Here is a 12,984-nt window from a genome sequence, read left to right as displayed (position 1 = left end):
AATCTATTCCAGAAATGGGGACTAGCCTATTTGAAGGCACAGGGAAGGGACATGGAATGTCAGGAACCATGAACACAATTCGTTGCCTGGCCGCCATGAAGTAAAATATATGAGAGGGAGTAATGTGAAATATGCCTAGGAAGCCAAATTGTTAAGGTTATCAATGTGAAGAAGGGGAGATTATATTTTGTCCTAAAGACAATGGGGGGACATTTAAGCTCCTTGAGCAGAGGGGAAACAGATTAGATTTGTGCTTTAGGAAGATCATTGTGGCAGTTTTTGAACAATGGATTAGAGAGGGGAAGCACAAAGATACTTATCTTATATTAGGAGATATCAGGAGGCTATTGGAATATTCTAGCCATAAGATAGTAAGGGCTTGAATTAGGGTGGGAGTCATGCAAGTGAGGAGAAGGGGGACAAATGCAAGAAATGTCAGAAAGTTAGAATCTCAAGATTTGGAAACTGATTGGAGAAACAGTAGAGGGAAAGTGAAGATTGAGGCTAGCTCTAAAATGGCAGATATAGGTGTCTGAGAAGGTTATGGTGTCCATGATAAAAAGAGGGTGGTTAGGAGCAAGGACAAGTTTGGGAGAAAGGATAACAATTTCTTTTTTTTTGACACACTTAGGACATAAGATGTCCTAAAATTCATCTAATTGGAGATATACATAGACATTTGGTAAATGGAACTTGACCTCAATTGAGCGATTCCAGTGGCATATATAAATTTGGAAGTCATCTGCAGAGAAATGATCAGTAAAACAATGGGAGCTAGTCAAAGCCTTAAGAGAGAGGTTATAGAAGTTCCAGGACATGACTGTGGATAACACCTAGAGTTGGGAACATAGATAGGATTCAGCAAAGCAAATTGAGAAAGACTGGTTAGAGAGAGGTTTAAAAAAAAACTAAGAAAGATCAGAGTCCTAAAAAATGAAAATAAGCAGGAGGTACCAAAGAAAAAATTCCCTTTCTATTCAATCTTGCAGAGGCCAGCTCTGTTGGTTCAGTTTTGGCCAAAGCCAGAGGATAGATAGAATTGAGGACCAAGACAAGCCACAGGAGATCAAGTTCAGACCCGAATGGACCTTGAAAATCCTAGCTAGTCTGGAAGATGCAAAGAGATCATAATTGATTCTGGTGTGTCCAGTCGGATTGGGTCCATTCCAAAGTCAACATTCATCACTATTCTTGCACCCTCAGTCCCTACTGTTATCTAACTTCTCACTGGCAACTGGTCCCTGAATAATGTCCTTGGCCTTACACAGCAACTTCCCCTCCCACTGATGGCGACCGTATTTGGAGCCAGACACCAAGCCTCTAGACAGAAACCATACACAGAAAGTTCTACCTGTTTATCAACTCCGGGTCCCCAATGCAAATACCATGTACTTTGGAATTTCTGCCTTTCCTTTGCCCCAATTTCCCTTGCTCAGAGGCAACATTTCTAAAACTAAGTTGTTCTAAATTTGAATTCCAACTCCAAGATCAAATTATTTCCTTTCATCAATTTTCTTTTTTGACTTTTCAGTTGGAAAAGTTTTTCTACTTCTGCAAACCACCCTGAAACTTACAAGTTGCAGAGAGCATAAAAATTCAACCATCTGCTTCCACATTATTATTTGATTGCACTAATTAGCATTCTGGAATCTCTTTGGTTCTTACTGTTTACAAAATTACAGATCACTTTCCCCAATCTTTGTCCTCAAGTCAAACTGCTACATAACTCTAGCTAAAGAGTGATTATGCAAAGCTGATTCAGAAATCAAAAGTTAAATAAAACCTCCTACGGTTTTTGTTTTGTTAACAAGATTTGTTCAATCACTTTTCTCATGAGGAATTTAAAAGGAAAGAATTCCAGCATCTGTTTGGGGGGGGGGGGGGTCATAATATCAAATTTGCATTAAGAAATGTTTATCCATAACAATAAAATGTAATTTTTAGACTAAAATTTACAAAATTTTGGAATAGTCTGTTTTACACAACTCCTACCAGAGAACCAAAGGTTTAGTGGGCCAGAGACGTTCTAAAATCAGGCACTGCCCCAAAGAGACAACATTTACAGCTTACATCTCTCTAAAAGAGAACAAAGTCATTCGCCATTCCTGGTATATTTCCTTCATATTCAGGGTAAGAGATTGAAAAGAATATGGCCAGTTTTATGGCTCTTCCAACCTCCCCAAGGGTAGCGTATGACTATATGTTACACTGTTGGCTTGGGGAAGCTGACATTTATCAGAAATGTCACTTAATAAATTTCTGTCAAATTTGATCCATAACCTAAAGCTTTTTTGAAAATTAATACATATTATTATCATTCTCAATTAAGGTATGTTATCAATACCTATTTAATATGTGTTGATCATTAAAAGTTTATCAATCAAATTCTCTTGGCACCTAAATGTCTATGCAGTACAAGTACCCTCCCCCACTACCACTAGAAGTACAAAGCATCTATGAAACTTCGGTAGAATTAGTTGGTGGAGACTTTAGCAATCACTTTTCCAGTGAGTCTGTGAATTTACTTCCTATTTTTGTTACTATTTCAGTAGATCTGTAGGGTTTTTAGAGGGTTCAATAGATCAGTGGGGTTTTTTGTTAATCCAATGTATTTAATGCATTTAAAAACATTCTGAAGAGTCATAGATTTCACCAGACTAAAAGTTGTGACTGATCTAGTCCAACTCTTTAATTTTACAGATGAGGAAATGGAGACCCCAAAACTTAAATCGTACACTAAGCCATGACAGAGCTAGGATAAGTCTCCTGACTCCCAGGCCAGCATTCCTTCTAGACTTTGGTTCCTTAACACTTACTTTTGCAGAGCTACCCAATGAGCTTTAAGGGAGAATACACCAAAATGGTTCCCTTGTTTTATCAGTTCCATTAAAGTGAAATTTTGCTGACTTGAAAACTAATAACTCAAAACATCTTCTCATCTTCCCCCTACAGAATGTAAGTACTATTCAATAATACATTCTAAAGGGAAAATGTAATTCATCCTCCAAAATTTCATCCTAAAGGCAACTTTTCAAGAACATATATGCTCCATCCAATGAAGAATACTTATCATAAACTTAACATCCTCAGGATCTGGATTCAATTTGTTAGATTTTTTTTTGGTGGGGGGAAACTACCCAATACTTTGTGACTCTGATGTAATCAGTAGAGCCCTTAATGGAATCCATGAAAGTACCTGATTTATAATCAAAGAGAATAGTTTATGCACAGAGACATGTGGGTTTCAAAGTACCAGTCATTCAATTATCTAAATTATGTTTCTTAATTTATAGACCTCTACTAGTGCTATCACAAAATAGTCATAAGAACCAGACTGGGGTAGCAATAGCCTTGGGTTAGAGGATCTGAGTTTCATTCTCATCCCTAAGGCTTCCTACATGTGTCATGGTAGGCAGGTCACCTGACTTGCCCATGTCTTAGTTTTGTCACCAATGTAATGGGTATGATCATTTTTGTATAACCCACTTCAGGGGGACATGATGAAGAAAGTGTCCTATAAACCTTAAGAAACTACATAAATATGAGTTTTTATCATGAATCTTTCCTTAGTGGTTTGAATCAGACTTACAGGATCCAGGGTCATATAAAGGATATTGAAAATAATGAACTGAGATGAAAGATGAAGGAAATTCAAGTAGAATAGGAGACTCTAGGCACATAGGAAGTGTTTTTTATTTATTCCTGCATTCATCTAGGTGGGGCGGTGGACAGAGCACTGAACTATCTAAGTTCAGTATTCAGAAAGACCTGAATTCAAAACCAACCTAAGACCCTTGTTATCTGTGTGAGCTTGAGCAAGTCACTTAACCTTGCTCATTCTCATTTTCCTCAGTTGTAAAATGGGGCCAATAATAACACCTTACTCCCAAGTTTGTCATAAGGATAAAATGAGACAGTATTTATAAAGCCCTTTTCAAACCTTAAAATACTATATAAAGATAGCTATTATTATTTTCATCTCTTAATCATCGTCATTATCATTATAGTCTGAACAGAGCGAAAGCAAGTATACTCTACTGTTTTGGGCATCATAAAAAGTAAGAGCAAAGGATAATGCAGTTTTCACCATGACTATGGTCTATTACTGCAGGAAATAATGTGAAACCTCATCTTGAAATTACCATGACATACACCCAGGAAGATTCCATGGGTACAAAAAAAAGGAAAAGCCAAGGGAATAAAATCACAACATTGTGCCATAATTCCCCATCTTAGAAGTCTAGTGGAAGCTTTGGCATGCTGGAATCTCATACTTCAAGTGTCTGATTCTTGTTGGACAAAGAACTTTCATGGTTCTGCTAAATTAAGACTTAGTTTATCATTAAATAATGGTATTCATGGATAAGACATTGTGAATAATTGCCACTTTGAAGCTGAACTGTGTTATTACTGCAATCGATAAGGCACCTCTCCAAACCTCTTTGTTACAGAATTGCACAAACATTGAATGCCTGCGAATTTCTTGTGTGGTTGGACGATTAGAAGGAGGTGAGAGTGCAGTCCTGAAAGTCAGAGCACGCTTATGGGCCCAAACTTTTCTCCAGGTAATGAAAGTGCAAAATTAATTTTTTTTTTTGCTTTTTAAAAATCTTAATTTTCCCCCAGTTACATGCAAAAAAACTTTAACATTTGTTTTTCAAAACTTTGAGTTCCAAATTCCTTCCCTTCTTCCCTTCTCACCCCCACCCGCACTGAGAAGGCAAGCAATTTGACATAGGTTATACATGTGTTGTCACACAAAACATATCTAAAGTAGTCATGTTGTGAAAGAGAACAGACAAAACAAAAGTCAAGAAAAGTATAGAAAGTAAAAAAAGTCTGCTTCAATCAGTATTCAGACACCATCAGTTCTTTCTCTGGGGATGAAAAGCATTTTTCATCATAAGTCCTTCAGAGTTGTTTTAGATGGTTGTATTGCTGCAAATAGTTAAGGCGTAGATTCGCTTTTCAAAACCAAAGCAGACAACTATTTTTAAAAGAAATTTCATTTGAGGAATTCAGCTGAGGTCAGCTGACCCTAGCTCATCATGGGCATAATTGGATTTAAGGTGGTGTTACATCTTAGAACTGCACATGCACCATATTTCAAGGTAAATGCAAAACCTGGTATAACACTATTCACTTTGAAAAGGTATTCCCTACAAGACAAGTCCTTCCTAGTCTCTATCCAAAGGAATTCAATCATTCTAGCACTAAAAGACCTAACATAAAGTAGTTTTACCTTTAATATATTCAGTCATGTAGACTTTAAGCATGACATTGAAATGAAGTTATAGTGCATCTATGACTCTTTAAGCTGACTCCTTGCTTTGGATTATCTGTGAAGCAGTGAATAATTAAGCAAGAAATTGAATGGACTATTTAATAATTTTGTTTCCCTCTTGTGTTAAGAACTAACTATTTCCCTTTGAAAAAAGTCATGTTTCTTTAAAAAAATGATTATTTGACCATCTGTTTGTTCTGAGGTTTCTTCAACTACTTCGATCAGTGTACTCTTAACTGCCTTTTTAAAAGAATGCATATTGTAAATTAAATTATATGTCCCCATGGAAATATATTTTATTTGGCTTAGTTCAAAATGCTATATAAGATCAGATGGAAGACCCTATAGAACTTAATCATGTAAATATTGTCTTGGTGCTCCCTTTGCCAGGAGTCACATCTTTTGCATCTGGCCAAAGTTCTCCTTTAGCTTAATTTTCTTTAATAGATTGGGATCATAATAATTTTGATAGATCTTTGGTCTCCTGGAAATGAGTACTCCTTCTATTGATATGGATCACAGCCTACCCATGCTTTCTCATCTAGTGTCACTCTTGCCCATGTTCTCCCATCAGTCTTCTCTAAGTAGTCCACCCAGTGATTTGGAGACCTTCTTACTCTAGGGTCTGTGAACCTGTACTTTTAGATGTTCTGGTAACTATATGTCAATGTAATTGATTTCCTTTGTAATACCATATATTTTTATGCATTTTAAACATTATTCTGAGAAGTCCATCAGCTTCCCCACACTGCCAAAAGGGTCAATGACACAAGAAAAGGATGAGAACCCCTGTTCTAGATCATTTCCATGGATGCCAATGAACCACAGGGGCTGTCCACTGGTTCTCTTCCATCACTTCACCCATGAGGGGTTTCTATTGCCTTCCAATCCCAATGATATCCTTTATATGGTTTTTGGTGTGCAATTCTTTGCTAGAAACATGCTGTAGCCTGTTCATACATCACTTCACTGCCCTTTGAGTGACCTACAACTTGAATTCTTTGGAGATTGTGGTATTCTGTGACTCAAAGCCATATAACATTAACAGAAGAATATTGGGTATTCTTTTAAAGGAACCATAGATGAATGAAAGTAAAGAAAGAATATAGATAAGGGTGCATAAGCTTTTAAAGCCTGAGCTGAGAAGTTCCATCCACCCAATGCCCATTTGTATTGATTTGTCCTTTAAGTAAACACATACTTTAATTATCCACCATTCAATCAAATACATCACAAACCACAAACCTTATCTTTTCTCCATACAGAGGGAGTCTGGAAATGCATTAGAATTATCTTCAGCTCCAATCTTACATCCTGTAATGACATGATTCTCTGTCTCATTCCAGCATAGTCATGAAATCACTTCTACAATCTACAAGATAAATTTCTAAAAATGGATGACTACCTTTGATCATGTTTTTGGAATGATTCATAATGTCTTAAACTATTTTTAGTGAAATTCTTTAAAGGGCTCTACAATTCCTAAAGCTTTGTTTTCTTTATCTAAACTTATACTTAAGGATAGATTTATTTTTCTTTTTCCATCCATATTTGAAGACAGCATGGATTAATCTTGGATAAGATTTTTAACCAGAACAAAAGTGTTATAGATGACACTGGAATTTTGACCAATTTTAACAAATATTAACAAAAAGTAGTATGCTATAATGGAAAAAAGCACTGGATTATAACAAATTCTATAACACATTTTTATATAGTGCTTCAAGGTTTACAAAATACCTTCCCCCAGTGAGCTGGTAGTGGTATTAACACCTTTTTTTTTTGCAAATGAAGAGACCGAGATTCAAAGAGGAAAGTAATTTGTCCAAGGTCTCACAACTCTTAAAAGATAGTTTGAATTTGAGCCCTTCTCTATGTTGTTTGGTTTTCTTTCCAAAATTACACCAACTCACCTTATTCTCACATCATATATTTTGTTATCCCTAAGTTGACCAATATTTTCAGGAGAAAGCAAGAATAAGAAACCAGGAGGACATTATCAAACTGAAACCCAATCAACTGATCAAAAAGCATTTATTAAAAACTTACTATATACCAGGCACTGTGCTAAACATTGCAAGGTCATGGAAACAACATGGAAACATGAGAAGAATGTCAAGAAAGCCAGTATCGCTACACTATAGAGTGCCTGGAAGCAGGTAATGTGGAAAAAAATACTGGAAAGATAAGAAAGAACTAGATTCTGAAGAGCTGTAAACACTAAACCAAAGGTATCCAAGTCATTTCAAAACCCTGCCAGATGCACTCACTCCCTCCCCCTGGAATCTGGGGCTCTGGTAGGTGAGCCTTTGCTCTATCTTGCCCAGAAGCTTGTCATCACTCCATTTTCTGGGCATTTCCAAACTCCATGCCATGTGTGCCTAGGCCTTTTCTGGTTCTTCCTCTTTGTGTGTGGTTGTCTCCATTAATATGGTAAAAAATCCCTTGAGGACAGAGACTGTGTTGCTTACTTGTATTTGCAGCTCCACTACTTACCAGATTGCTTGTTCATTCATTCATTCATTCATTCATTCATTCATTCATTCATTCATTCATATATTGATTTATTGGTGTACAAGTCATCATCCTCATGATGTCATATTGGTCCTCTTCAGGAAGGAAGAATGAACCACAGCGATTGAGGAGGAAAATCTTTGTAACTAGATAACAAAGAAGAGAGGACAGGCTTGCTTGTGAGCCATATGTTGAAAATATCAACACTATAAATTAAAGGAATTTTTATTATAATGTAATGAACCAGGTCAGAAAAGCCAAGCATTTCACTTAGTTATAAATAGTTGTGATAGTCCTTCTGTTTAATGTGATTATTTTCCTGACCTACATTTATTATTAGATCTTAAATTTCTCAGAAATCCTCAACATAAAAACCAGGCAACATTTAATGTTTCTTCTAAAGAATGTTATAGAGAATTTTTCAGTTGCTTTTGTAAGAATATACTCTTATAAGTAACATATGCCCTCAATAATATCCTGATTCTCTGGCTCCATAGCTTTTTTAATGGGATATTAAAACACTGAATCAATCACATTGTATGGATTTGCTTAGGATTACCCTATTTTGGGGGCTGTTGGGTGGGCATAGTATATAGAGTTCCAAGCCAGGAAATCAGGAAGACTCATCTTCCTGAGTTCAAATCCAGTCTCAGACACTAGCTATGTGACCCTGGATAAGTCACTTAACCCTGTTTACCTCAATTTCCCTCATCTGTATAATTAGTTGGAAAAGGAAGTGGCAAACCACTGCAGTATCTTTGCCATGGAAACTCCAAATGAGGAGTTTCCTAACCAGAAATTTCCCTATGGCAATGAAATCGCAAGTCCAGGCCCAATCTCTGTCCCTATAGGTAAGCCAAATAATGTAGAAAAGAGCAACCAAAATTATGACAGGCTTTGAGTCCATATCACAGAAGGAGAACTTGAAGGATTGGGGGATGTTTAAACTGAAAAGAAAATAAAACTCAAAAAGAATATAATGTCCCCATTGTCTTGTGGTGGAAGGATTAGATTTTTTTCTGTTTAGTCCCAAAAGCCAGAACTAGGATCCATAGGTGGGAGTTGGAAAGGTGCAAATTTAAGCTTATGTCAGGGGAAAATTCCCTTAGAGTTATGATTATCCGTAAGTAAACAGACTATCTCAGGCAATAAGTTCCCATTCATTTAAAGTCATCAAACAAAGACTGGATAGCCATTTGTCAGGTATATCACAATGGGGATTCTTTTGCTGTATGACTAGATAGCTGCTAATGTATCTTCTTTTTCTAAATCAAGTTAGCCAATGGTTTATCTGTCTTATTGGTTCTTTTCATAAAGCCAACTCCTCAATGTACTTATTAGCTCAATAGGTGTTTTGTTTTGTTTTTGCGTTCAGTTTTATTAATCACAACTTTGATTTTCAGGATTTCCAATTTGGTGCTCAATTGGGGACATTTAATTTGTTCTTTTTCTAGTTTTTTTTGGTTGCATGCCTAATTTATTCATCTGTTCTTTTTCTATTTTGTTGATGTAAGAATTTAGAAAAATAAATTTTTCCCACTGTCTTGGCTGCATCTTGTGAATTTGGGTATGTTGTTTCATTGTTGTCAATCTCTTTAGTGAAATTATTGATTGTTTCTATGGTTTGTTCTTTGACCCACTTATTCTTTAGAGTTAGATTATTTAGTTTCCATTTAATTTTTAATCTGTCTTTACATTGCCCTTTGTTGAATGTAATTTTTATTGCATTATGATCCTAAAAGAATACATTTAATATTTCTTTCTTTCTACTTTTGATTTTGAGGTTTTTAATGCTGTAATACATGGTCAGTTTTTGTGTAGGTACCAATGCTCCTGAGAAAAAGCATATTCCTTTGTGTTCCCTTTCAGTTTTCTCCAAAAATCTGTCATATCTGACTTTCTTACTACTCCATTTACCTCCTTAGTTTCATTTTTGTTTACTTTTTGGTTGAATTTATCAAGTTCTGAGAGGGGACAGTTGAGATTGATATGTCTTCTAAGTCACAAATTCTGTGATTCTAAATTCTTTACTTATATACTTAGCTCCTGGTTCCCAAAGGCCCACATTCCAAGTTCCTGTTTATTTCATACATAGGAATGTAATAACAAAGGAGAAGGATTCATATGTTTTCCTTTAACCATGTACTTTCTAGTCCTGTAATTTAATAGTTTTGTCATGCAGTCTTTCTTCCCAACTTGATGTTTGGTGTCCCATTGAAAATCTGTAGACCGCCATTTTGGCATATGATGCTCCTCTAAGTGCTCCTTTGTCCATGGACCATGAAGAAAATATTTTCTTTCAATTTATTCCAGACTATCTTGGGATCTATGACTGCTGCATGAAACATAAAGTCTACTTGAAGGTTTAAAGTTTTGCCAGTAATTGTTTAAGCTTTTTACTTCAGACCACAAGGCTTTTGTTTCCAGTAAATGGTGAATATTTAAGCACAGGCTCCATAAATTGGCTGTGTGGTCAGAAATAAAGTGCTCCTTGAAAATGAGTTAGGAAGCAGGAGAATGGGAGTGGGGAAGAACACTCAGCTGCCAGCACACACTAGGTGTTTGCCCAACTCAAAAACCTCCATTTCTATTAGCTGCCAACCCCATAACTTTTATATGTACCATTACAGAAAGAAAATTGTTCTACAAAAGTACATAACAGAGGCAGCCAGTGGTCTCCTAACCTCAGTTTAAATGAAGCAGTTATGGAGGAGGTGCAGGGCATTTCCGGAGCATTAATGTCTGGTTGGAGCAAGTGGATGGGCCAAAATACTGTCAAAGGTTATTAACCCCAGCTGTTTTTCAGTTTTCAAAACCCTTCAATATGGCAGTGATTGCTGTTATTAGAATAAATTACTATATGAGAGAATAAATCCCCTATTTCTCACCCCATTCCAGTATGATAGTTACTAAAGAGTGTGATTAGCCTGCAAAATTTATTCAATAAGCCACATATTTACCAGAGACATGGCTATGATATTATAGGAAAAAGATCCCAAAGCAAAGACCCAGGTGATTTTTCAAGGCTTATCCATTCAGCTACCAGTTGACATCTGCCCAGATTACCCTGGTCTTGTGACTTGTGATCATTTCAGGGAAGAAAAAAGTAGATCCCTTTCCAAAAATGTTAGACCTTTGGCATATGAGTACAGAAATAGAGGAATAAATTGTATTTTCCATTTTCCTTTACTCCTTCCTTTTCCACTTGTCCACTCCCTAATTTCTTTTAGATCCAAGGTTTAACTGTCCGTGTGTCTGAAATAGGATCAGAGTACATGAATGTTCAATTTTTTATTCTTTGCAAAGTACTTTTTCATGAATTTCCATGATGTCTTTATGTCATTTCCCCAATTTGCCATATGTCCACTCCCTGATTTGGTAGAGAACTCTGATATTAAGTGGTAAGTAAACCCTATTCACTATGCACTCCAGGGGAAATAAATCATCTGAAACATTTATTGCATGTGCTCTTCCACATGAGACAGGTGCTGGATTTCAATGGACTGGAACCATTAGAGGAGGATTTCCTCTATGCAGGATTCAAAGCCATGGATCACTGGTCCAGGTCAGACAAGGCTTTGAGTGGAGAAAATTTAAACACTTCACCTTGATGGTAATTTTCTTGGTGAGAAAATTCAGCAAATTAAAGATAAATTCATTTGTAAAGTCAGGAAGGGGAAGAATAGGACGTGTTGAGAAAGAGAAATGGAATGATGCCTTAGAAAAATGGCGAAATTGAGCAGTTGAAATGACCCACATACTTTTTCTAAATAAAAAAAAAATCCATCTTGCATCTCACAATGAGATTCTTCTTAAAACTGTTTTTATCCTCTCCCTATTCAAAAACTTTCAGTGCATTTCATTCTTAGACTCCTTTGTCTGTCACTGAACACCATCCATAAGCTAGACCCAAGTTATCTTTCCACCCTGTTTCTTGCTGCTTGGGACCCCTCCATACCATGCAAATCAGAAGTTGAGAATATTCCCATGTGTTGCTCCTCCTGCTTCCCTCACCCAATGTGTCTTCCTTTGCAAACTTTTTTTTTTCAAGAGGCTTTCTATTCCCTTCCTTGAAATGCCAATAAAGTTATAGGGTCAGGACTATTTCATCAACTGCCAGAGAGTAATTTGATCCAATCCAATGAGCATTTATTATGTACGTACTGTACTAAAATATTGTAGCAGAAAGAGAGGTTGACTTTGAAGAGGTTACTTCAAGGAGATCTAGAGTCAGGAAACCCTGAGATGGAATTTGGGCTCTGACAGCTACTAACTGTGTGACCAGGAAAAAGTCACGTGACCTCTCTGAGTCTTGGTTTTCTCCTCTATACAATGGTGATAATAAAACAGAAATTACCTATCGCACAAGGTTGTTTTGAAAGGTGCTTTGATGGATCCATGCCCTAAGCCATTCATGGCAAACATTTCCCAAGCAGCTGCTTATCCAGGACAACCTACTCCCTGCTGGGGAAGATACAAAATTGAATAATACTTAGTCTCAACCCCCAGAAAGCTTGCAATTTGCTCAGAAGGTGATACACTTTAAGGAGGTAACAGTGTGTGCCCAAAGAATTGGGCACACAGCTCCCAGTGGTAGTGAATTACTTGCCACTTAAGACCATCAGGACAGTCTTTTGAACATATCAGCTGACAGACTAGGTTTCTTTGTGATGATATTTACGGATATTGAGAGTAGTATAAGTGATCCCCTGGGAAACTAAGTGCTTGGTTTGAATGACTGAGTGGAAGCAGTCTGAGTGATTTGTCGACTGTAGTGCATAAACAAGCAAAGCGAGTGATTAGTTACAAGTCAATATGGAAGCAGAGAAAGTGTTCGTTGTCTTGAGTGGGAGGCATGGGATCCCCAGAGAGTTTCAGATGGCCCCTCTGGTTAATCTCCATATAGGCAACATGAGGATCATACACATGGTTCTCTTCTCCATTAGAATGGAAGGTCTTGAGAACTGGGACTACTTTGTTTTTATTTGGTCTCCCAGTATTTAACACAGTGTTAAACTCAGAGTAAGTGCTTAATAAAAAACAAACATTTTTTAAAAATGTTTAAAGCTTGTTGGTTTTTTATTGTTTTAATTGTGAATCAGATGTCAGGTGGGGTGGGGGAGTAGAGGTTGAGATTAGGATGATGTGTGTCCACAACTGAAGGGGACTGATTCTCAGCCAGATGT

General features: G+C 36.8%; 1 protein-coding gene across 1 annotated transcript in view; it reads left to right on the top strand.

The window, feature by feature from the left end:
• The window catches only part of ITGA8 (integrin subunit alpha 8), a 206,316-nt gene that overhangs the window by 167,986 nt on the left and 25,346 nt on the right, over window positions 1–12,984 (top strand). Inside the window, 1 exon segment of the mRNA XM_072651615.1 lies at window positions 4,452–4,565. Coding sequence (XP_072507716.1) covers window positions 4,452–4,565 — 114 coding nt within the window.

Source organism: Notamacropus eugenii, chromosome 3 (genome assembly GCF_028372415.1).
Source record: "Notamacropus eugenii isolate mMacEug1 chromosome 3, mMacEug1.pri_v2, whole genome shotgun sequence".
NCBI classification, from domain to species: Eukaryota; Metazoa; Chordata; class Mammalia; order Diprotodontia; family Macropodidae; genus Notamacropus; species Notamacropus eugenii.
This window is presented reverse-complemented; position numbering and strand designations above follow the sequence as displayed.